General features: G+C 39.6%; 1 protein-coding gene across 1 annotated transcript in view; it reads left to right on the top strand.

Annotated features, from left to right (window-relative positions):
- Positions 1 to 15,372, top strand: part of HACL1 (2-hydroxyacyl-CoA lyase 1) — a 41,166-nt gene extending 25,794 nt beyond the window's left edge. Inside the window, exons 13-17 of the mRNA XM_082654067.1 lie at positions 4,057 to 4,211; positions 4,628 to 4,786; positions 5,612 to 5,719; positions 6,640 to 6,826; positions 15,217 to 15,372. Of these exons, the coding sequence (XP_082510193.1) occupies positions 4,057 to 4,211; positions 4,628 to 4,786; positions 5,612 to 5,719; positions 6,640 to 6,826; positions 15,217 to 15,249 (642 nt within the window). The 3' untranslated portion in view covers positions 15,250 to 15,372. The remainder of the gene's footprint in view (positions 1 to 4,056; positions 4,212 to 4,627; positions 4,787 to 5,611; positions 5,720 to 6,639; positions 6,827 to 15,216) is intronic.
- The last annotated feature ends 8,621 nt before the right edge of the window (positions 15,373 to 23,993 follow it).

Raw genomic sequence — 23,993 nt, forward strand, 5'->3', positions numbered from 1 at the left:
TCCATTTACACTTAAGGTAATTATCGATATGTATGTTCCTATTACCATTTTCTTAATTGTTTTGGGTTTGTTGTTGTAGGTCATTTCCTTCTCTTGTGTTTCCTGCTGAGAGAAGTTCCTTTAGCATTTGTTGTAAGGCTGGTTTGGTGGTGCTGAATTCTCTTAGCTTTTGCTTGTCTGTAAAGGTTTTAATTTTTCCATCAAATCTGAATGAGATCCTTGCTGGGTAATCTTGGTTGCAGGTTTTTCTCCTTCATCACTTTAAATATGTCCTGCCACTCCCTTCTGGCTTGCAGAGTTTCTGCTGAAAGATCTGCTGTTAACCTTATGGGGATTCCCTTGTGTGTTATTTGTTGTTTTTCCCTTGCTGCTTTTAATATTTTTTCTTTGTATTTAGTTTTTGATAGTTTGATTAATATGTGTCTTGGCATGTTTCTCCTTGGATTTATGGGACTCTCTGTGCTTCCTGGACTTGATTAACTATTTCCTTTCCCATATTAGGGAAGTCTTCAATTATAATCTCTTCAAATATTTTCTCAGTCCTTTTCTTTTTCTCTTCTTCTTCTGGAACCCCTATAATTCGAATGTTGGTACGTTTAATGTTGTCCCAGAGGTCTCTGAGACTGTCCTCAATTCTTTTCATTCTTTTTTCTTTATTCTGCTCTGCAGTAGTTATTTCCACTATTTTATCTTCCAGGTCACTTATCCGTTCTTCTGCCTCAGTTATTCTGCTATTGATCCCTTCTAGAGAATTTTTAATTTCATTTATTGTGTTCATCACTGTTGTTTGCTCTTTAGTTCTTCTAGGTCCTTGTTAAACGTTTCTTGTATCTTCTTCATTCTATTTCCAAGATTTTGGATTATCATTACTCTGAATTCTTTTTCAGGTAGACTGCCTATTTCCTCTTCATTTGTTAGGTCGAGTGGGTTTTTATCTTGCTCCTTCATCAGCTGTGAGTTTCTCTGTCTTCTCATTTTGCTTAACTTACTGTGTTTGGGGGTCTCCTTTTCACAGGCTGTATGTTCATAGTTCCTGTTGTTTTTGGTGTCTGTCCCCAGTGGCTAAGGTTGGTTCAGTGGGTTGTGTAGGCTTCCTGGTGGAGGGGACTAGTGCCTGTGTTCTGGTGGATGAGGCTGGATCTTGTCTTTCTGGTGGGCAGGTCCACATCTGGTGGTGTGTTTTGGGGTGTCTGTGGCCTTATTATGATTTTAAGCAGCCTCTCTGCTAATGGATGGGGTTGTGTTCCTGTCTTGCAGTTGTTTGGCATAGAGTGTCCAGTAGTGTAGCTTGCTAGTCATTAAGTGGAACTGGGTCTTGTTGTTGAGATGGACATCTCTGGGAGATTTTTGCCGTTTGATATTACATGCAGCTGGGAGGTCTCTTGTGGACCAGTGTCCTGAACTTGGCTCTCCTACCTCAGAGGCACAGCCTTGATGCCTGGCTGGAGCACCAAGAGCCTGTCATCCACACAGCTCAGAATAAAAGGGAGGAAAAAAAAGAAAGAAGAAGATAAAATAAAATAAAGTAAAATTATTAAAATAAAAAATAATTATTAAAAAAATTTTTTTAAGTAATTAAAAAAAAGAGAGAAAGAAGAGAGCAACGAAACCAAAAAACAAATGCACCAATGATAACAAGTACTAAAAACGATGCTAAAAAAAAGAAAAAAAGAAAACAGACAGACAGAACTCTAGGACAAATGGTAAAAGCAAAGGTATACAGACAAAATCACACACAGAAGCATACACATACACACTCACGAAAAGAGAAAAAGGGAAAAAAGTATGTATATCATTGCTCCCAAAGTCCACCTCCTCAATTTGGGATGATTCATTATCTCTTCAGGTATTCCACAGATGCAGGGTACATCAAGTTGCTTGTAGAGATTTGATCTGCGGCTCCTGAGGCTGCCTGTAGAGATTTCCCTTTCTCTTCTTTGTTCGCACAGCTCCTGGGGTTCCGCTTTGGATTTAAACCCACCTCTGCGTGCAGGTTGCCTGAGGGCATCTGTTCTTCACTCAGGCAGGACGGGGTTAAAGGAGCCGCTGATTCGGGGGCTCTGGCTCACTCAGGCCGGGGGGAGGGAGGGGCACGGAGTGCGGGGCGAGCCTGCGGCAGCAGAGACCGGCATGACGTTGCACCAGCCTGAGGCGCCCCGTGCATTCTCCCAGGGAAGTTGTCCCTGGATCCCGGGACTCTTGCAGTGGCTGGCTGCACAGGCTCCCCGGAAGGAGGGTGTGGATAGTGACCTGTGCTCGCACAGTTTTCTTGGTGGTGGCAGCGGCAGCCTTAGCCTCTCATGCCCAGCTCTGGGGTCCGCGCTTTTAGCCGCGGCTCGCGCCCGTCTCTGGCGCTCTTAATTTAATTTAATTTAAGCAGCACTCTTAATCCCCTCTCCTTACGCACCAGGAAACAAAGAGGCAAGAAAAAGTCTCTTGCCTCTTTGGCAGCTCCAGACATTTTCCTGGACTCCCTCCCAGCTAGCTGTGGCGCACTAGCCCCCTTCAGGCTGTGTTCATGCAGCCAACCCCAGTCCTCTCCCTGTGATCCGACCGAAGCCCAAGCTTCAGCTCCCAGCCCCGCCCATCCCAGCGGGTGAGCAGACAAGCCTCTCAGGCTGGTGAGTGCTGGTCGGCACCGATCCTCTGTGCGGGAATTGCCCTCCGCACCCCTGTTGCTGTGCTTTCCTCCGTGGCTCCGAAGCTTCCCCCTCTGCCACTCGCAGTCTCCGCCCGCGAAGGGGCTTCCTAGTATGTGGAAACCTTTCCTCCTTCACAGCTCCCTCCCCAAGGTTCAGGTTCCATCCCCATTCTTTTGTCTGTTTTTTCTTTTTTCTTTTGTCCTGCCCAGGTATGTGGGGAGTTTCTTGCCTTTTGGGAGGTCTGAGGTCTTCTGCCAGCGTTCAGTAGGTGTTCTGTAGGGGTTGATCCACATGTAGATGTATTTCTGATGTATTTGTGGGGAGGAAGGTGATCTCCACGTCTTACTCTTCTGCCATCTTGAAGTTCCTCTCCAGCTGTTCTGATTTTTTTTTTTTTTTGGCTGTTTTGTGTATTCCTCTGCATCTTGGTTCAGCTGGGTGTAGTTTTCTCTGTTCATGTAGTGTTTCTAACTGATGGAATCATGCATAAGCAAATACAAAATTCCAGCTATATTCATATTGTTCCCTAATATATCAGTCGTCTTGGAATAAATTTGCATTTTCCAAACAAGTAGAGTTGTCTCTATATGATTCTTTCTTTTTTGGAAGTTTAATCAATGACTTTCTCCTATCAGGAGCCAGTCTCAGTTTTCTTTCCTGAATGGTATAGTGATTAATTCCTTCTTTTCCATAGGAATCACCTTAGTTTAAGATGGAAGGATCTTGCCTCTCTTCTCTGGTGCATGAGTATAGGAGAGTCCCTCATCCATCTTGGGTATAATCTCTAGCAGACCAAAGTAGTACAGGTGAAGAGGCAGTGGGGCTTTGCTGCTGAAGCTCTAAAAGGCATTTGGCTAGACAAGGACAATAACCTTTCTGTTTCCCCTCCATTTAGAGACCCTCCAGAGTAGTGGGTAAAGCATATCCCCTTTCCAGTACATGTGGGGAAAGATTAGATTTTCTAAAACCCCAACTTCACTTTTAATTTTAAATATAGAGTCATATTTTAGATGAAAATATTCTAGAATAAAATTTTCACTTTTTCTAAGGCAGTGTTTCCCTGAAAGTGCTCAAATAAGACTGTTTAGTTTTGCTTAACCCAGTGTCTTCAGCTATCTTTACTATAGGACGTCTTAGTCTTTAATATGCTAGTGTGTGTCGTGGATCTCCAGGAAGAGGGATATTTCCTGCCTTATTTGATTGTGTCCCAAATTGGGACTGGGACCCGTTTTTCTTAGCCTGTCCCCTAGGACGGTTGACAGATCAATTAGCTTCTCAGAGTCGTCATCTAGTGGCCATTTGGGAATTTCATAGCCTTTGGCTATTGCAAGTAAGTTTGAAAGTAGCTTATTGATGCTGTTTATTTTCACTGTATATTAATTTAATTTGATTCTATTTCCCTCTGATACTTTAGGAATTAGCTTTCAAAAAATCCCTGCCTATGAATTATTACACAGTATTCTACCACATTCAAGAACAACTGCCCAGAGACTGTTTTGTGGTGAGCGAAGGAGCAAATACTATGGATATTGGGCGCACTGTGCTTCAAAACTACCTTCCTCGTCACAGGTAAAGGCAATTATAATGAATTGGAATGTGTTAAATTAGAAACTACAAAAAGCAGATTGAGAAAACATTTGAAAATTATACGCAGCCAGTGTAAGGACATACTTCATAAAAGTATTCGTAGGTGACGTTTTGTAGTGTTTCTATGCTTGGTATGTCCTGAGATCATGTGGTAATTTGTATACTCAGTGTTCGGAGGATATATTCACAGTCTTCCAAGAAATCATGAGTGATTTCTCCCGTTCATTTGCTTATCCTTAACAAATTAGTTCCTCACAGTCTAAAAACTTAATATTAAGGAGAATGTTTTATTGTTCTTTATTTTTCCATGAGCCATGTAAAAATGACTAGATTTTTTGCCAACTCCACCATCTGTGATATGCCCCAGAGGGTTTCATTTTAGCTCTGTTCCCCAACAGGCTTGATGCTGGTACTTTTGGAACAATGGGAGTCGGTTTGGGTTTTGCCATTGCATCTGCTCTAGTGGCTAAAGATAGAAACCCAGGGCAGCAGGTCATCTGTGTGGAAGGAGACAGTGCATTTGGATTTTCTGGCATGGAAGTGGAAACCATCTGCAGGTAAGACAGCATCTTGAGTCAGCATTTCTTTCTCCAAAATATGAAAAATTATACCCAAGACCCACTTGCCTAACAAATAGTTACCAAGCGTTCACCATGTGCCAGGTGCCCCATGCATGGCACTGTGCTGTGTCCTGAGAATACTAGTATAAATACCCTGGGGTCTGTCTCATCCAGGACAGCATGTTCATGATCTCTCTACCATATGCCCAAAACCTGCAAAACTGGGGAGTAGTTTTTAGGTCACTGAAAAAAAAGTTCTGGTCTGATAAAAGCTTGTTTTCTGCAGGGAGATAGCAGAGCTTGGTGGTTAAAAGAACGGCCTCTGGGTCAGTTGGCCTGGATTTAAATACTGGCTTGACCACATCAGACCCAGGTGACTAGGGTTAAGTCTCTTAACCAAACTTAAGTCTCCTCTAAGGTAGGAATAGGAGTCGTACTAATTCCTACCTTATAGGACAGTTGTGAGGAACAAGTGCTTCAGAGGGAATTAAGTATGGAAGGTGTCATTCTTATTGACTCCCAGATCTGTGAAAACCAAGGGTCAGAAAAGCTCAGTCATTTGCCTGAGGTCCGTAGCTGCATAGTGGTGGGACCAGGTCTGCCAACCACTAACCTTGCATTCTTTCTACTGCTCCATGATGTTTCTGTTAATAATTTGATAGTGTTTATTAGGATAGCAAATGCTTAATTTTTGGTCTTACTGTAATATTACAGAAAAGCTTATAGAAAACTATCCATTTTCAAGTTAAAATTTCAATCCAATGAAAAGAAATTGCTTCAGAATGAAAAATGATTTCCTTTATATTTTGCTCTCAATTTTAGGTACAACTTGCCAATCATACTTTTGGTGGTGAATAATAATGGAATTTACCAAGGTTTTGATACAGATACTTGGAAGGAAATGTTAAAATTTGGAGATGCTACTACAGTGTAAGTAACCCAGAACAGTGTATATTTATGTTTTCTCAACTATTTTAATCTCTCTTTAAAAAGTCTGCTATACCGGAAACCTGCTTCTGTGGTGTCAGTATTGCTTGTTTTCATGGTCAGCTGCTCTAAAGGACAGGAACCCTGTCTGCATGGTTCCTTTTTGCACAACCATCCTTGACTGGCACTTCAATGAATAGTTTATGATCAGGGAGCCACTGAAGGCTCAGGTGAATGAGTTTCATGTCTAAGCCTTGTTAATGAAAAGGCTTATTGCAAATGCTACCAGTCCTACTATTCCTACTACACCATGTAGGAATATAGATGCTTACATATTGTTTAGGATATAGAGGTCTTCCTTCCTTTTACCACTTAGCTAAATCTTGGTCATTTGATGACAGAGCCAAACTGAGACAGTATTGTGGCTGGCTGTGGGATGAGGAGGTTGTGAATCTGTTAGTCAGCCCCAGGGGAGCAGGCTGTGGGTATGTTTGCTATGCCTCGCTGACTGTTGTTTTGTTGTTATTTGCTGTTTTGTAGTAACCATTCCTTTTCTCCTCTTTTTTTTGGAGCGGGGATTCATAATAGTTGATGGTGTAGCCTTCACTGCCCAGTATAGTAGCCACTAGCCACATGTGGCTGTTTAAGTTAAAAATTCACTTCCTCTTTTTAACTAGTCACATTTCAAGTGCTCACTGCAACAGGTCACTAGTAACTACTATACTGGGCAGCACAGATATAAAAATTTCCATCATCACAGAAAGTTCTGTTGCACATTGCTATACATACAATAAAAAATGTATGGAAAGTTTAATATACTGGCATCTCAGTTTACGTAAAAGCATGCCTTTCATTTTAGATGAAATTTTTCCACAAATTATTTTAGAGAATTTTTTCTATTGACTTGTGACCTTCTTTTTCAGGGCCCCTCCAATGTGTCTTCTGCCACACTCACATTACGAGCATGTCATGATTGCATTTGGAGGCAAAGGGTATTTTGTACAAACACCAGAAGAACTCCAGAAATCCCTGAGGCAGAGCCTGGCAGACACAACTAAACCCTCTCTTATCAACATCATGATTGAGCCGCAAGCCATGCGGAAAGCCCAGGTAAAGATGATTGCTAAGCAGAAAGCAGAAATGCATCTCCCCTCCCACCCCCAAAAGTATCTACCAAATAGAACACCCTGTCATTTACTGAGTTCTGTCTAAACTGTTTCTGAGCTTGTCACTTTCATCTGTTTGTTCAATGAATATTTGTTGAGGTATGTGTTAGTTGTGCTGTGTCAGGTGCCAAGAATAGCATAGTGAGCAAACCAGGCTCAGACCTCACTTCATGGAGTTTACTGTCCAGTAGGAGAGTGCAGTCCAGTTACCTCTCAACTGAATGTATCACAATAGAGTGAGGCAATTCCTCTGAAGAAAAGAAACCCAGTTCTGAATGAACATAAAACAAAGGAACCCAAGAGGTGTGTGGAGAAAGGGAACCCTCCTACACTGTTGATGGGAAAGTAAATTTCCGTACTGTGGAAAACAGTATGGAGGTTCCTCAAAAAACTAAAGACAGATTTGCCACATGATCTAGCAATCCTGCTGCTGGGCATATATCTGGAGAAAACCATAATTTGAAAAGATACACACACCTCAGTGTTCACTGCAGCACTATTTACAGCAGCCAAGACATGGAATCAACCTAAATGTCCAATGACATATATATATATATATATACACACACACACACACACACATACATACATACAATGGAATACTACTCAGCCATAAAAAAGGATGAAATAATGCCATTTGCAGCAACATGGATGGACCTAGATGGTATACTAAGTGAAGTAAGAAAGTAAAAGACAAATACCATATGATATCACTTGTATGTGGAATCTAAAATATGACAAATGAACTTATCTACGAAACAGAAACAGACAGATATAGAGAACAGACTTATGGTTGCCAAGGTGGAGAGGGAGTTGGGAAGGGATGGATTGGAAGTTTAAGATTAGCAGGTGCAAACTATTATATATAAAATGGGTAAACAACAAGGTCCTACTGTATAACACAGGAAACTATATTCAAAATTCTATTATAAACCATAATGGAAAAGAATATGAAAAAGAATGTGTTTGCGTATACACACACACACACATATATAATTGAATCACTTTGCTGTATAGCAGAAATTAACACAACATTGTAAATCAACTATACTTCAATAAAATAAATTTAAACAAACAAACGAAAAACCCCACAAAGGAATTCAATTTATATTGGAGTCACAAGGAAGACTTCTCAGAAGTGATGCTTAAACCGAGAGCTGAAGGATAAGTAGGGACAAATTCAGCAAAGAAGTGAGGGAAAAGATGTGCAAAGGCTCTTTGGCAGGAGGGAGCATGGCAAGTCCAAGGAATTGAAAGAAAGCCAAAGTGGCTGGAAGACAGAGAGTGGAGGAGGAAGCACAATGGGATATGAGACTATAATAGGGTAACTTATGCAATTATATTCAGAGTTAGTTACTTTGGCCTCTAAAGCAAAACTACGGTGTAGACTATAGCAGTAAAATAAATGACAAAGTGTGTAGTATGTTCCTCTCCCATCCCAGATTAAGTTGCTTTTCATACTTTGTACTCTGATTCTGATCCAGCTACTTTTGCTTTCTCTTATATACCTGGCCTCCATGCCTGCACCTTACATATCAGCTGTTGTTTTCAGTGTTTTACTTTTTTTCAAGTATTTTCTGTCCTGGTTCTTTATACATGTATCTGCTGTTAGATTTTTTTTTTCTTTTTTGAACAAGGCAGTGGACAAATGGGCAGAACAGATACCTGGACAATCAATGAAATATAAATTAATTTGGAAACTATGAAATATATAGAATTCTACTGAAATTCTGTTTCTATAAGACAGATATCAAGGACGTTGGTGAAAGGGTAACTACAGAACAGCCAGAAAACAGCAAAATGGCAATAAGTACATACCTATCAATAATAACGTTAAGTATTAATGGATTAGATTCTTGAATCAAAATAAATAGAGTGGCTGAATGCATAAAAATAAGGCATATCTATATACTGCCTATAAGAGACTCACTTCAGATATAAGGACACAAAGAGACTGAAAGTGAAGAGATGGAAAAAGATAATTCATACAAATAGAAACCAAAAGAAAGCTGGGGTAGCTATACTTATATCAGATAAAATAGACTCTAAAACAAAGACTGTAATAAGGGACAAAGAAGGGCATTGCACAATGATAAAGGGGTCAGTCCAACAATAGGACATAACATTTGTAAATATTTATGCACACAACATAGGAGTGCCTATATATGCAAATATTAACAGATCTAAAAGGAGAAATAGACAGCAATACAATAATAGTAGGAGACTTTAATACCCACTTACATCAATGGATAGCTCATCCAGACAGAAAATCAGTTAGGAAACATTTGCCTTAAATGACACATTAGAACAGATGGCCTTAACAGATATACTCAGAACATTCCATCCCAAAGCAGCAGAATACACATTCTTCAAGTGCACATGGAATGTTCTGCAAGATAGATCATATGTTAGGCCACAAAACAAATCTTTATATATTTAAGAAGATTAAAAGCATCTTTTCCAACCACAGTGGTGTGAAACTAGAAATGTGTTACAAGAAGAAAACTAGAAAATTCACAAATATGTGGAGATAAAACAGCATGCCACTGAACAACTGAGGGGTCGAAGAAGAAATCAAAAGAAAAAATTTTAAATGTCTTTGAGACAAATGAAAATGGAAATACAACATATCAAAATTTATGGGACACAGCAGAAGCAATTCTAAGAAGGAGGTTCATAGCAGTAAAAGCCTACCTCAAAAAACAACAACAAAAATCAAACAACCTAACTTTACACCTGAGGGAACTAGGGAAAAAACAAAGCCCAAAGTTAGTAGAAGGAAGGAAATAACAAAGATCAGAGCACAAATAAATGACATAGAGCCTAAAAAGACAATAGAAAAGACCACTGGACCTAAGAGCTGATTCTTTAAAAAGATAAAATTGACAAAGCTTTAGCTAGACTCACCAAGAAAAAAAGAGAGAGGACTCAAATAAATAAAATCAGAAATGAAAGATGAGCTATTACAACTGATACCATGGAAATACAAAATTTCATACAGACTACTATGAATAATTATATACCAATAAATTTGACAGCCTAGAATAAATGGATAAATTCCCGGAAACATATAACCTACCAAGACTGAGTCATGAAGAAATAGAAAATATGAACAGACCGATTACAAGTTAGGAGATTGAATCAGTAATCAGAACCTCTCAAACAAAAGTTCAGGACCAGATGGCTTCATTGGTGAATTCTACCAAACATTAAAAGCAGAATTAATATCAATTCCTCTCAAATTCTTCCAAAAATTAAAGGAGGAAGGGACACTTCCAAACTCATTTTTACAAGGCCAGCCTTACCCTGATAACCAAGACCAGACAAAGATACCACAAGAAAAGAAAATTACAGGCCAGTATCCCTGATGAATGTAGATGTAAAAATCCTTAATAAAACATTAGCGAACCAAATTCAACAATACATTAAAAGGATTATATACTGTGATCAAGTGAGATTTATTCCAGGTATGCAAAGATGGTTCGATAACTACAAATCAATCAAAGTGGTACACTTCGTTAACAAAATGAAGGATAAAAATCATATGATCATCTCAACAGATACAGAAAAAAACATTTGACAAAATTCAACATTTGTGATAAAAAAATCTCAACAAAGTGGTTATAGAGGGAACATACCTCAACATAATCAAGGTCATGTGTCACAAGCCCACAGCTAAGATCATATTTAACAGGGAAAAGCTAGAGCTTCCTCTAAGATCAGGACCAAGACAAGGATGCTCAGTCTTACCACTTTTATTCAACATGGTATTGGAGGTCCTATCCAGAGCAATTAGGCAAGAAAAGATATGAAAGGCATCCAAATTGGAAGCAAAGAAGTAGAAGTGTTACTATTTGCAGATGGTGTGACATTATATATAGAAAACCCTAAAAACTCCACTGAAAAACTATTATAATAAATTCAGTAAAGTTGTAGGATACAAAATTAACACACAGAGTTCTGTTGTGTTTCTATACAGTAACAACAAACTATCAGAGAAATTAAGAAAACGACTTCATTTACAACTGCATCACAAAGAATAGAGCTTCCCTGGTGGCACAGTGGTTGAGAGTCCCCTGCCGATGCAGGGGACACGGATTCGTGCCCCAGTCCGGGAAGATCCCACATGCCGCGGAGCGGCTGGGCCCGTGAGTGATGGCCGCTGAGCCTGTGCGTCCGGAGCCTGTGCTCCGCAACGGGAGAGACCACAACAGTGAGAGGCCCACGTACCGCAAAAAAAAAAAAAAAGAATAAAATACCTAGGAATAAATTTAACCAAGGAGATGAAAGATCTGTACACTGAAAACTATAAGACATTAATGAAAAAAACTGAAGAAGGCACAAAGAAATGGAAACTATTCCATGCTCTCGGATTGGAAGAATTCATATTGTTAAGCTGTCCATACTACCCAAAACAATATGCAGATTCAGTGCAATCTCTTATCAGAATTTTAATGGCATTTTTCACAGAAATAGAACAAACAATCCTAAAATTTGTGTGGAACCACAAAAGTCCTCAAATAGAGCAATCTTAGAAAGAACAAAGCTGGAGGCATTAAATTACTTGATTTCAAAATATATAATACAAAATTTTATTAATCAAAACAATATGGTATTGGCATTAAAACAGATATATAGATCAATAGAACAGAATAGAGACCCCAAAAGTAAAGCCATGCATATATGATCAGTTAATTTATGACAAAGGAGAAAAGAATATACAGTGGGGTAAGGACAATCTCTTCATTAAATGGTGTTGAGAAAACTAGGTAGCCACATGCAAAAGAATGAAACTGGACCACGATCTTACACTATACACAATAATTAACTTAAAATGGATGAAAGATTTGAATATAAGACCTGAAACAATAAAATTCCTAGAGGAAAACTGACAGTAAGCTCCTTGACGCTGATCTTGGAGATAATTTTTTGAATTTGACATAAAAGCTAAGGCAACAAAAGCAAAAATAAAGCGGGACTACCTCAAACTAAAAAGCTTCTGCATAGTAAAGGGAATCATCAACAAAACAAAAAGGCAACCTATTGAATGGGAGAAAATATTTGAAATCATATTGTCTGATAAGGAGTTAATATCCAAAAAATATAAAGAACTCATTTAGCTCAATAGCAAAGAACAATCCAATTAAAAACTGGGCAGAAAATATGAATTGACATTTTTCCAAAGAAGACATACAGATAGTCAACAGGTACATGAAAAGATGCTCAGCATCACTAATCATCAGGGAAATGCAAATCAAAACTACAATGAGGTATCACCTCATACATGTTAGAATGGCTGTTATCAAAAGACAAGAAATAAGTGTTGGCAAGGATGTAGAGAAAAAGGGAATCCTTGTGCCCTCTTGGTGGCAATATAAATACATGCAGCCACTATGGAAAGCAATATGGAGTTTCCTCAAAAAATTAAATGCAAAACTACCATGTTATCCAGCAATTCCACTTCTGTGTATTTATGGGAAGAAAATTAAAACACTAACTCTAAAAGATACATGCACTTCCTTGTTTATTGCAGCATTATTTACAGTAGCCAAGATATGAAACAGTCTACAGTGGATGACTGGATAAAGAAAATGTGGTGTATATATACGCAATGGATTATTATTTAGCCATAAAAAATAATGAAATCTTAGCATTACAACAACGTGGATGGGCCTTGAGGGCGTTATGCTGTATGACTTAAGTCAGACAGAGAAAGACAAGTATCATATAATCTCTCTTATGGAACCTAGAACAAACAAAAAAACCAAGCTCATAGATACAGAAAACAGATTGGTGGTTGCCAGAGTTGGGGGGTGGGGAGTGGGCAAAATGGGTGATGGGGGTCAAAATGTATAAGCTTCCAGTTATAAAGTCATTGGAGATGTAATGCACAGCATAGTGACTTTAGTTAATAATACTGTGTTGCATATTTGAAAGTTACTAAGACAATAGATATTAAAAGTTCTCATTACAAGAAAAATTTCTGTGACTATATATGGTGATGGATGTTAACTAGGTTTATTGTAATGATCATTTCTCGATGTGTACAAATATCAAATCATTATGTTGTATACCTGAAACTAATATAAGGTTGTATGTCTATTATACTTCAATTAAAATTTAGAAAGAGAGAAAGAGAGAGGCTCTGGCATAGCCTCTCAGGCTCTTTTCATAGCAGAGAGAAGAGCTACTTAAGAAGAAGCATGGTGATGGGGATGGTGAGCACAGAAAGGCTAGGCCAGAAAGGTGATGGCGTAGGTGGCATTAGCAGGGATTTATGTGGAGCAAGCAGGCAGGCTGTTTTCAGGTAGGATTAACAACTTTCAGAACCTACTCAGTACCTTTGTGGGTTTACTGATTGCCTTGAAAAAAAAAAAAAACTATTTGTTGAAATGATTTCTGCAAGCTAGACACCCAATAGGTAGGTTTTAAAATCGCATGTCATTTTATCTGTAGCTGAGTATATGCTTTTCAGTAGCTGGGATGTCAGTTTTGCAACCAGAATGCCCTCCTTCTGGCATCAGGGCATCAGAGCACTAAGGAAACTAAAGCCACAAGGGGCTTGGTAAGCACATTCAGAACACACAGACAAAATAGACTTGAGACCTGTGTTAGTCACGGAAGGGTCCTAATTGATTGTCCCTTCTCTGCTAATGCCTGTCTAAATGATCTGCTTCTAATGGTCTATTCTCTGAATTCTCTATGAATTTGGGGGCTATTGCTGGAGAATACAAGTTCTTATTTCCTCTTGTATAATTCCATGAGGATTATCCTTGTATTTTTTGCATCTACCACTTCAACATTATTTATCTTCATTCCAGTAGAATTCCCCATATATTATAGTTTCTAAACTGTTTATTTTTCATTGATTGATTGTGTGTCCATTACCATTTGTCATTTTTTTAAAAATGAAGTATAGTTGATTTTGCAATATCATGTTTTAGGTGTACAGCATAGTGATTCAATATTTTTATAGATTATACTTTTATAAAATTATTCATAAAGTTATTATAAAATATTGGCTATATGCTCTGTGCTGTGCAATATATCCTTGTAGCTTATTTATTTTATACATAGTAATTTGCGTCTCTTAATCTCATACCCGTATCTTGTCCCTCTCCCCACTGGTGACCACTAATTTGTTGTCTGTATCTGTGAGTCTGAAAAGATACATGCACCCTAGTGTTCATAGCAACGTTATTTACGATAGCCAAGATATGGAAGCAACGTAAGTGTCCATCGACAGAGGAATGGATAAAGAAGATGTGGTATAGATATACAATGGAATACTACTCAGTCATAAAAAGAAGGAAATTCCATGATCTGCAACAACACGGATGGACCTAAAGGATATTATGCTTAGTGAAATAAGTCAGACAGAGAAAGAAAAACACTGTATATTATCACTTATATGTGGAATCTAAAATAAAACAAATGAATATAACAGAAGAGAAACAGACTCACAGATATAGAGAACAAACTATAAATGGTTACCATTTGTCATCAATTCATGGTGTAGCTGGCTGCTTCCTGCTATAAATACAGGGAAGACCTAATCTCTGCAGTTGCCTGTGTCCAGGCCACGTGGGTAGGATGGTTTTAGTCCTGGGCAAGGCTTCCATGCACTGCTTTTTCTCCTCAAGCTCTTCTTAGACATGGGAGCTTGTGGTCCTCTTTGGGCCTCCTTCATTCCCTCTCTCTCTTTTTTTTTTTTTTATTAATTTTTTTTGGAGTATAGTTGATTTACAATGTTGTGTTAGTTTCTACTGTACAGCAAAGTGAATCAGTTATACATTTACATATATCCACTCTTTTTTAAGATTCTATTCCCATATAGGACATTACAGAGTATTGAGTAGCGTTCCCTGTGCTATACAGTAGGTTCTTATTAGTTATCTATTTTATATATAATGGTGTATATATATGTCAATTCCAGTCTCCCAGTTTATCCCTCTCCCCCTTTTCCCCTTTGGTAACCATAAGTTTTTTTTCTACATCTGTGACTCTAATTTCTGTTTTGTAAATTCCTCTCTTCTTTTGCATGTACTTCTGGTTCTTTCAGACTCTAGTTTTTTTGTGCCCTGATTATTGTTAATGGGGGAAGATCCAGAAAGTGATGTTAGGTTGTTTTGTAGGACAAGACAGCAAGATTCATTAATGGATTTTTAGCTCCTTTTTGGGAAAAGCTCTAGACCAAAGACAAACTTCACTTTACCACCACTGTGGCTAGTGTGGTTATAATGGGACTTTTAGATTTTAGAGCAAGCAAAACAGGATATAGTTTGACACAGTTATTTCTTTTGACTGAATGTTTGTTGTCTTTTCTTTTTCTAGGATTTTCACTGGCTGACCCGCTCTAATATGTAAATAAAGATGCCAATGAGTGACTTGGCATCTCTTTCCTGTAAGATGGAATTTTATTTTCCACAGCAAAATTACTATAATGTTAAAATTGTTCTGCAAAGAAAAATAAAAAACATTTCTAAATGACATTTTATAGTGCAGGAATTGATTAAAACCATAAAAAGATACCAGTATTCTACGACAGAAATAACCATTTACAGTTGAAAGAGGGGTTTATTAAATAGCACCATAACTGGTTTATTGAATGACACATCAGTATTCTTTTAAGGAAATCCATTCTTAAAGTCACATATCTTTTAATAACATCTTCGAAGAAAAAAGCTTCAGAACTATGCAATGTAGAGGCATGTTCAGTAAGTTGGAGTACCTAGACTATCTTTCCTTCATAGTTTATCCATTGACCACTTCATACTTTAGTCTACCCAACCTTAGTCTACCCAGTATTTAATGGGGCTTGTTCTACATCTTATGAGTTGGGTTTTTGTTCTGTTTAGTTTTTCAGGAAAGAACTTACTAAGCCAAAGGAGAAGTCACACCACACCCAAACTAATAATTTCAGGGTATCTTTGGATTATCAACCTTAGTTTATGTGTACCACATTGAGACCAACAGAATCAACAGCCTTAATATGTAAAGAACTCTTATAAATAAGAAAAATATTAATGCACTAGCAGAAAAATGGGGAAAGGGCATGAATGCATAATTAACAGAAAAACACAAATGATCAATAAAAGTATGAGTATGAATACAAATGAGTAGGTAAGTTAAATAGAAAAACCTTTTTTTTTACCCCAGCCACTTAGCAAAGCACTTTTTAAATTATAATTTTCAGTGTTTGGTGAGGGTGAAGTGAGGAGAGGAGTGCTGTGCTGGGGCGGAAGATGAAATTGGTACAAATTCCATAGAGGAATTCTAGCGTTGCTTGTATTTGCAATCATAAAATGTTCATACCCCATAACTTTTGACCCAGTGGGCCTATTTCAAGAATGTATTTTAAAGAAATAATAAAACATTTGGTCAAATATTTATATATAAGGACATTCAGCATAGTTTTATTTAGGAACAACCACAATGTTTAATAATAAGACATTGGTTATGTAAATTATGATCTGTCAACATCATAAAATAAAAATTGTGTTAAAGAATGAATATTTATTAATGGAAAAATAATCACAGCTACAGAAATGGATGGGTCCAGGTCAGGATATACATCTTTACTCATACACACATACATAGAGAAAAAAGGTGGGCACAAAATAAACCAAAATTTTAATATAACTTGGTGATGGGATTTAAGTAATTTTTATTTCCCTCATGTTTTTCCTACTTTTATAAGATTTTAAAGTAAAAATAATTATGTAATTGTATTACCAGAAACAGACATTGTTTTAAGAAAATACTAGAAATGGAAAAGTATCACCTATTTTCAGGGTCATTCTTGTTTATTATCTGCAGTTTTATAGATGAGTTGGAGTATAGGACTTTATATCCAAGTTCAGCTAGTTTGACTGTACCGTACATATCAGACTTATATCCGTTGGCTAGTTAGGGGCCTGAGTGACCTCCACAATGTTGTGGACTCCAGCTTCGAGGTGGGAACCCAGGAGATACTTGCAGGGAGCTGTGGCTTTGCCTGACAGGCCCTTGAGATCAGGCCTCCTGGCAGGTCCTCTTATGTATTCTGAGATACAGACTAGAGAGCCTGGGCTGCGGAAGAGCATAGGGAATATCCAAGGAGGGCAGAGAGTGGGCGGCTTATGTAATCTCATCAGTGTCCTACTCTGCCCGTGGACACTGGCCTCTGGCAGCCAAGTGCTACATAAGATTTTGCTGAAAGGTTGAGGGCTTGGTGAACATTTGTGAGTTGAACTATATAAATCTGGATACTAGATGTAATTTGGGGAAAAGGCTCCTTCTCTAGTCATATTATCTCAAGAGAGAAAAAAAGTTGGCAGGTTAATAGACTGACCAGCAGAGGTCAGTCTGAACAAAGATCAGATTAGTCCAGGAGCACTGCCCACTGACTGCCTGCTTTATAAATGGGATCTTTCCTTAGAAGCATAAGATATTGAATAAGCCCCTCTAAAATGAATCTGTTGGTTGATAGTCAAAGTTTACTGGTAAATGTTTTGTATCCCCTAGTTTAATAAGGAACATTCTTACGGGATCCTAGTATGTTGAATACTCAAGTGCCTCATAAAAACTGAACTTTGAAAGATTATGGTTGTTTTCTTAATTTAGGAACGCTGAGAATTCAGGCTTGGAAATGACTTATCAGGTTAGTTCCTCTACTGATATTCTTTCCCAAACCTTTCATACTTCATGGGGTTGTCTAGGGGTTCAAAAAGTTATCCAGAAGCCCAGTGCCTGGTATATAGAAGGCACTCCATAAATGCCATTGTGTTTTAGGAAGATGCAACTTTAGAGAAGAGGAGAATGTTGGCTGGAATTGTGTCCTGTTTAGCAGTGTGGTTTCACTTTGCAAGTAAATGGGTCTTATTTCCCAAATAGAATGAGTCATTTCCTGGAAGACAGGGGCTGTGTGTTTTTATTTCCTTAAACAGCCACCTGCTCACTGGATAATAGCTGAATGAGAATTCATGATGTTTGGAAATAGCTCAGTGGATATTTTCTATGGTTATTTCACATATGCACTTCTGAAGTAGCTCAGCTTATTATGTCACTTGAGTATGTTTTCCTTAGGGAAAAGTTCTCAGATCTGTTACAAAGAAATAATAGGATTTCGAACACCAAAGGAAAATGAAAATAATATTGCTTCCAAAAATGTATTTATTCTTTTACTACTTTTAACTGAATTATAAGAAACATACAATATTGTGTTAGTTTCAGGTGTACAACATGGTGATTTGCTATTTTTATACATTATGAAATGGTCACCACAATAAGACCGGTTACCATCTGTCACCATACAAAGTTGTTACAATATTAGTGATTATGTTCCCTATGTGTACATTACATCCTCATGACTTATTTATTTTATAGCTGGAAGTTTTTACCTCTTAATCCTTGTCCCCTATTTCATCTATCCTTCCACCCTCCTTCCTTCTGGCAACCACCAGTTTATTCTCTGTATCTATGAGTCTGTTTTATTTTGTTTGTTCATTTGTTTTGTTTTTTAGATTCCACATGTAAGTGAAATCATACGGTATTTGTTTTTCTCTGTTTGACTTACTTAGCATACCACCCTCCAGATCTATCCATGTTGCTGCAAATGGCAAAATTTCATTCTTTGTATGGCTGAGTAGTAGTATATTGTATATATTAACACCATATCTTCTTTATCTAGTCATCTATGAATGGACATTGAGGTTGTTTCCATACCTTGGCTATTGTAAATAATTCTGCAATGAACATAGGGGTGCATATATCTTTTTGAATTAATGTTTTTATTTTCTTTGGATAAATACCCAGAAGTGGAATTGCTGGATTGTATGGTAGTTCTATTTTTAGTTTTTTGAGGAACCGCCATACTGTTTCCCATAGTGGCTGCACCAACATCCTTTACTGTTTTTAAGACACTTCTCTAGGCAGTGGGGAAGCAATGCACTGCCATGAAGAAGTGGCACATGATTATTAAAGTATTGATACATGCAAACTTAGAGTGACTAGGATGGAATTTCATATGAGTGTATTAAGAAAGTTGGAAACCAGTTAAATTCCAGATGGGAATTATGATTGAGAAACTCTGGTAAAACTGACTCTGCTGACTGCTGTGGAGAGTGAAATGTATACAGATGAAGTTTGAATCATCTGGTGTTTTCTGGTTGCATTTGCTGCTGCTCATCTGAATAATGGAGTAATGTGGATAAAGGAAATTGAAGATCCTGTGAAATCCTCCCAAAGATAAGGTGCAGATTAAAGTACACCTTGGGTTCAGATCTGACAGGCAAGGCTGCCTAAGCCTCTGGTTTTCACTGGATCATCTTGGATCGTCCCTCCCCTCCAAGGCCTTTTCTTCTAGGAGAGAGGCTAGCTGGTTAGTGAACCCATGGTGAATCCAGGTTGTGTGGTTAACCCTGCAGTTAGGGAGCAGAGAGAAAAGGCACAGCTAGAAACCCCTGGATCTCCAGTTTCAAAGTTTGAAGGGAACACTTTAAATTTTGACTCAGGCCTGGAAATATCCAGAGATGGCGTCACCCATGATCTTCTTCCCAGGGGTCACTGGAGCCAGCTCTGTGGAGTGCTTCATCTACGGCTACCTGGATCGTCCTGAGGCTCATTCCCTGGTCCCAGCGTGTTCCCAGGTACTGCCTCCTCACCCCAGTGATCAGGGAGGGCTCAGGAAATCAGACCTGCTTTCCCCCTAGCCTGAGCTCTGTGTGCTCCCCGCCGTTTGCCATGTGGTATCAGCCATGTTGTCACCTCTTCCGTGAAGCTATCCTCTCTCCCAGCCCTCCTACAGCACCCTGCGTGTACCTTCGTCACTACGCACGATATTCATGATGCATCGAATTCCCATCTCCCTTCCCGCCTTGACCTCGTGCCTGTGTACCCAGATGTCACCCACCCCTCATCTTCCAGGGCCTGCATCCTCCTGCTGTTTGGCAAGCTCCTCTGTGGGCTCCCCCTTGAAGAATCGTGATATATACATCACGGACATTTTCTTGCAGGGGTGGCGGCCCCGGGGGGGTTATATCACAAAAGCCGCAGCAAACAATTCTGAGGGTGCAGCGTGGAGAGGTGAGCCACGGAGGATCAAAGCCCAGCCCTGGTGCCTGGGTTAGACAAGCCCCACCGTCCTTAGAGCCGTGTAGGGGTGGGGTCTGGGCCTCGAGGCCCTGATGGAACTGGGCTAAGTTCCTCCTCCAAATGGAGGTCAAAAGTAAAGTTGAGTTACTGGAGATAAATACTTCTTTCACACTTTAGTGCTGTGCACTGATATTTACATCCACTATACTCCTAACTCCATTTCATAATTCACAGTGCCATTCTCGCCCCCTGCCCTTCGCCCACCGTCCAGCTGTGCCCTCTCCCCACCACTCTGCCTACGTCATTCTTCTTCAGAGCTTTCATGCTTATCTTCATTTGATTATTTTTCTGTATTAACTCTAGTAGCACAAAAAATCTAGTATTTTCATTGGAGTACATTTTAAAATTTAGTGTATTAATAGAAGGACTTCACATTCAGTAAGGCCAACAGATCAGGAGACGATTGCCAAGAAAAGATAGTTTCTTACTCACAGTTCTGGAGAGGAGAGGGTCCCACACCGTGCAGGGCTGCATGGGGAAAGGGTGAGGGTGGTCTCCGGGCACAGAGAAAGAGGCAACTTACAGCTGAAGTCTTTACCGTGCTTTCCTTGGAAAGAAACAGGTGAGGCAGATTAAGCTGGTTTAGGATTGGCTAGTTTGAACAACATCCATGGACTCCAGGGTGCAGGGGCTGCCCCAGGCATCTGGTACCTGACCCTGTGGTGATTAGGGCAGGGAGATAAGAGGCCTGGAACGTGAGAGCCCAATACAGAGCACTATAAAGAGGGAGGTTGGGATCACGGGCTCAGGGTTGATTTGCATATAAAAAGAGTTGTTTGCCAGCAGGGAACTAGCTAACCTGGGAGGGGCAGTCCCTGGGGTCAGCAAGGCCCAGGTGTCAAAGCATCAGCATTACAGAAAATAAGATGTGGTTAATACAGAGTGACGTTAAATGGATATGTATTAAATATTGTATTAAATATGAATATTTGGATGATTGGATCTTAAACTTTTATTTCTATTCAAGAATAAGGTATCTTTGAATTTATTAAAGGTGGAGTTTTAAAATTCTCATCCTATTGGCACTACACAACTTTTGTTAAACTTGTTCGTAGACATTATTCTGTTCTGTCACTATTGTAAATAAGTTCTTATCTTCCACTATATTTATATTTGGCTATTGTTTGCATATTTTGTATACTAATTCCGTACCTTAATGAATTCTCTCTAACCTCTTCTTCCTTTTTCTCATCTGGTGGCATTGGCTAGTACTTCCAGAACAATGCTAAATGATACTGATGACCGTGGACCACTTCCTTCTAGGTGTTTTAGAATCAGGATATCGTTTACGTGCTCTCTTCCTTCACGGGGAGAAAAGATGGCAAGAAAATCTCCCCACAAGGAGTTACTGAGGGTGCAGGGCTTGAATATCTTCCCCAAGGGACATAACAAGATGGGGAAAAAATCCAAACTGTTGTTTGTGCTTGTGGTCACCTGCAACAAAAAGTGACTTCTTGGCAATTGAATTAGGGCAAATGGGAGTGCTAGTCAATTACTTGCCACTTCGACTTCCTTCCTTCATTGGCACTGAGACCAGTGACGAAGGCAAACATATTGCCTCTGTCACCTGCACCTTCAGAATCTCAGGCCAGGGTCCCCAGGTGAATCAGCAGAAGGTGACCTCCTTTGCTCCCTCTTCCACCCACGGTGATGTGTGCATGGCTGGGGCACCAGTGGGGAGAGGCATTACTTCAGTCCAGGTCCTTTGAGAAGCAGATGCGAAGATGGGATTAAACGTGAGAATTTTATTAAGGGAAACATCTGTGTGAGAGGAAATGGGAGGGGCTGGGAAGGCTGGGAGGGCCATCAGACGCGATGAAGACGGGACCCCAGGAAAGGAGGACGGGGGGAAGTTTGGGTGGGAGCACCCTGGTTGCCACGCAGTCCAAGGAACTTTGGCAAGGCTTCTATCCGAGATCCATGTCTCCCGGGAAAGGGCCCCCCCGTTCATGCAGACATGGGAGGGGAGCCACATGGTGCCTGGGTGATGCAGGTTCAGCACAGGTGCCAGAGACAGGTTTCAGGGAGCCTCCACTGGGGCTCTCTGTCAGTTCTGCTGCCGCAGGGCACTTCTGGAGGTCTCTCTACTGCTGCCGTAAGACTGTTAGAGCTGAAAAATAAGGGGGCCAAAGTGCATTCACCAAGACTTAAAATCTAAGGATCTGACCCAGGTCCATCAACAGCTCATTTTTCAGCTTTGGGCCGGGACTCTTCTCTTGGGCAGAGGATGATAAGCCTGAATTTCCACCCTGCTCTGCTTTGGTGGTTATACCACTCCGAGCCTCAGTTTCCTCATCTCTGTAATGGGGGGAGGAAATAGAACACCTAACTCAGAGTTGCCTGGAGCATGTCTGTTTACAGAAATGCTTAGCAGGAAACCTTGTACAAAAGAGTGCTTTGATCACCATTAACCCCTCTCCCTTCACACCCTCTTCTGCCTCTGGCCCCCAACCCTCATGGAGTCACAGCTAGCTTTGTCCCACTGTGATAAGAGAAGTCCCCATGTCCCTGTAGTGACTGTGTACCTTTGACAGCTTGTCTGTTCCCATTGGGAAACTGGCCACAGCCAGCTTTTAATTTGGCCACCTTCCTTCCACAGCTCAGCACAGGCCTGGGCTGTCAGTGTAAAATCAGGAAAAGGCGCATTCATTTGAGCCAAACTGAATTAGCCAGGCCAGTCTGCGGCCGGGAAGTCACGTGCTGCTTTCCCAAACCAAACAAATTATTTTTAGATTATTCACTCTTTGGCATTATCCATGCCACAGCTCTCTCCTGTTAGGGCACATCAGAGAAAATTGGCTACGGCCAAATAATGCATATTTCACAGCCATTTGTCTGCACTGGACCTCCGTGTGCAAAGTGAAAAGTGGTTGAAATTGTGAAAAGTGGTTGAAATTGACCCCTAAGTTCTCAACCCTAGTGGTGAGTGCACTGCCATCACCGGGGGAGCTTCTATTTTATTTTTTTTAAGTTTTTTTTAAATTGAAGTAATTACAATGTTGTGTTACTTTCTGGTGTACAGCAAAGTGATTCAGCTATGTACATATATATATTCTTTTTCATATTCTTTTCCATTATGGTTTATTACAGGATATTGAATATAGTTCCCTGTGCCATACAGTAGGACCTTGGTTCATCTACTTTATATATAGTAGTTTGTATCTGCTAATCCCAAACTCCTAATTTATTCCTCCCCCACCTTCCCTTTTGGTAACCACAAGTTTGTTTTCTATGTCTGTGAGTCTGTTTCTGTTTTGTAAATAAATTCATTTGTATCATATTTTAGATTCCACATATAAGTGATATCATCTGATATTTGTCTTTCTCTTTCTGACTTACTTCACTTAGTATGATAATCTCTAGGTCCATCCATGTTACTGCAGATGGCATTATTCATTCTTTTTTATAGCTGAATAGTATTCCATTGTGTATGTGTGTGTGTGTGTGTATACGTCTTCTTTATCTATTCATCTGTCGATGGACATTTAGGTTGCTTCCATGTCTTGGCTATTGTAAATAGTGCTGCTATGAACATAGGGGTGCATGTATCTTTTGGAATTAGAGTTTTCTCTAGATATATGCCCAGGAGTAGGATTGCTGGATCGCATGGCAACACTAGTTTTAGTTTTTTGGGGAACCTCCATACTGTTCTCCATAGTGGCTGCACCAATTTACAATTCCCACCAACAGTGTAGGAGGGTTCTCTTTTCTCCACACCCTCTCCAGCATGTATTATTTGTAGACTTTTTAATGATAGCCATTCCGACCAGTGTGAGGTGATATCTTGTTGTTTTGACTTGTATTTCTATAGTTATTAACGATGTTGAGCATCTTTTCATGTGCCTGTTGGCCATCTGACCCCCAACCCTCTGCCTCTGGTCCCCAACCCTCATGGAGTCACAGAGCTAGCTTTGTCCCACTGTGATAAGAGAAGTCCCCATGTCCCTATAGTGACTGTGTGCCTAAAAAGACATTGG

This window comes from Grampus griseus (assembly GCF_964374135.1).
Source record: "Grampus griseus genome assembly, chromosome: 5".
NCBI lineage: Eukaryota > Metazoa > Chordata > Mammalia > Artiodactyla > Delphinidae > Grampus > Grampus griseus.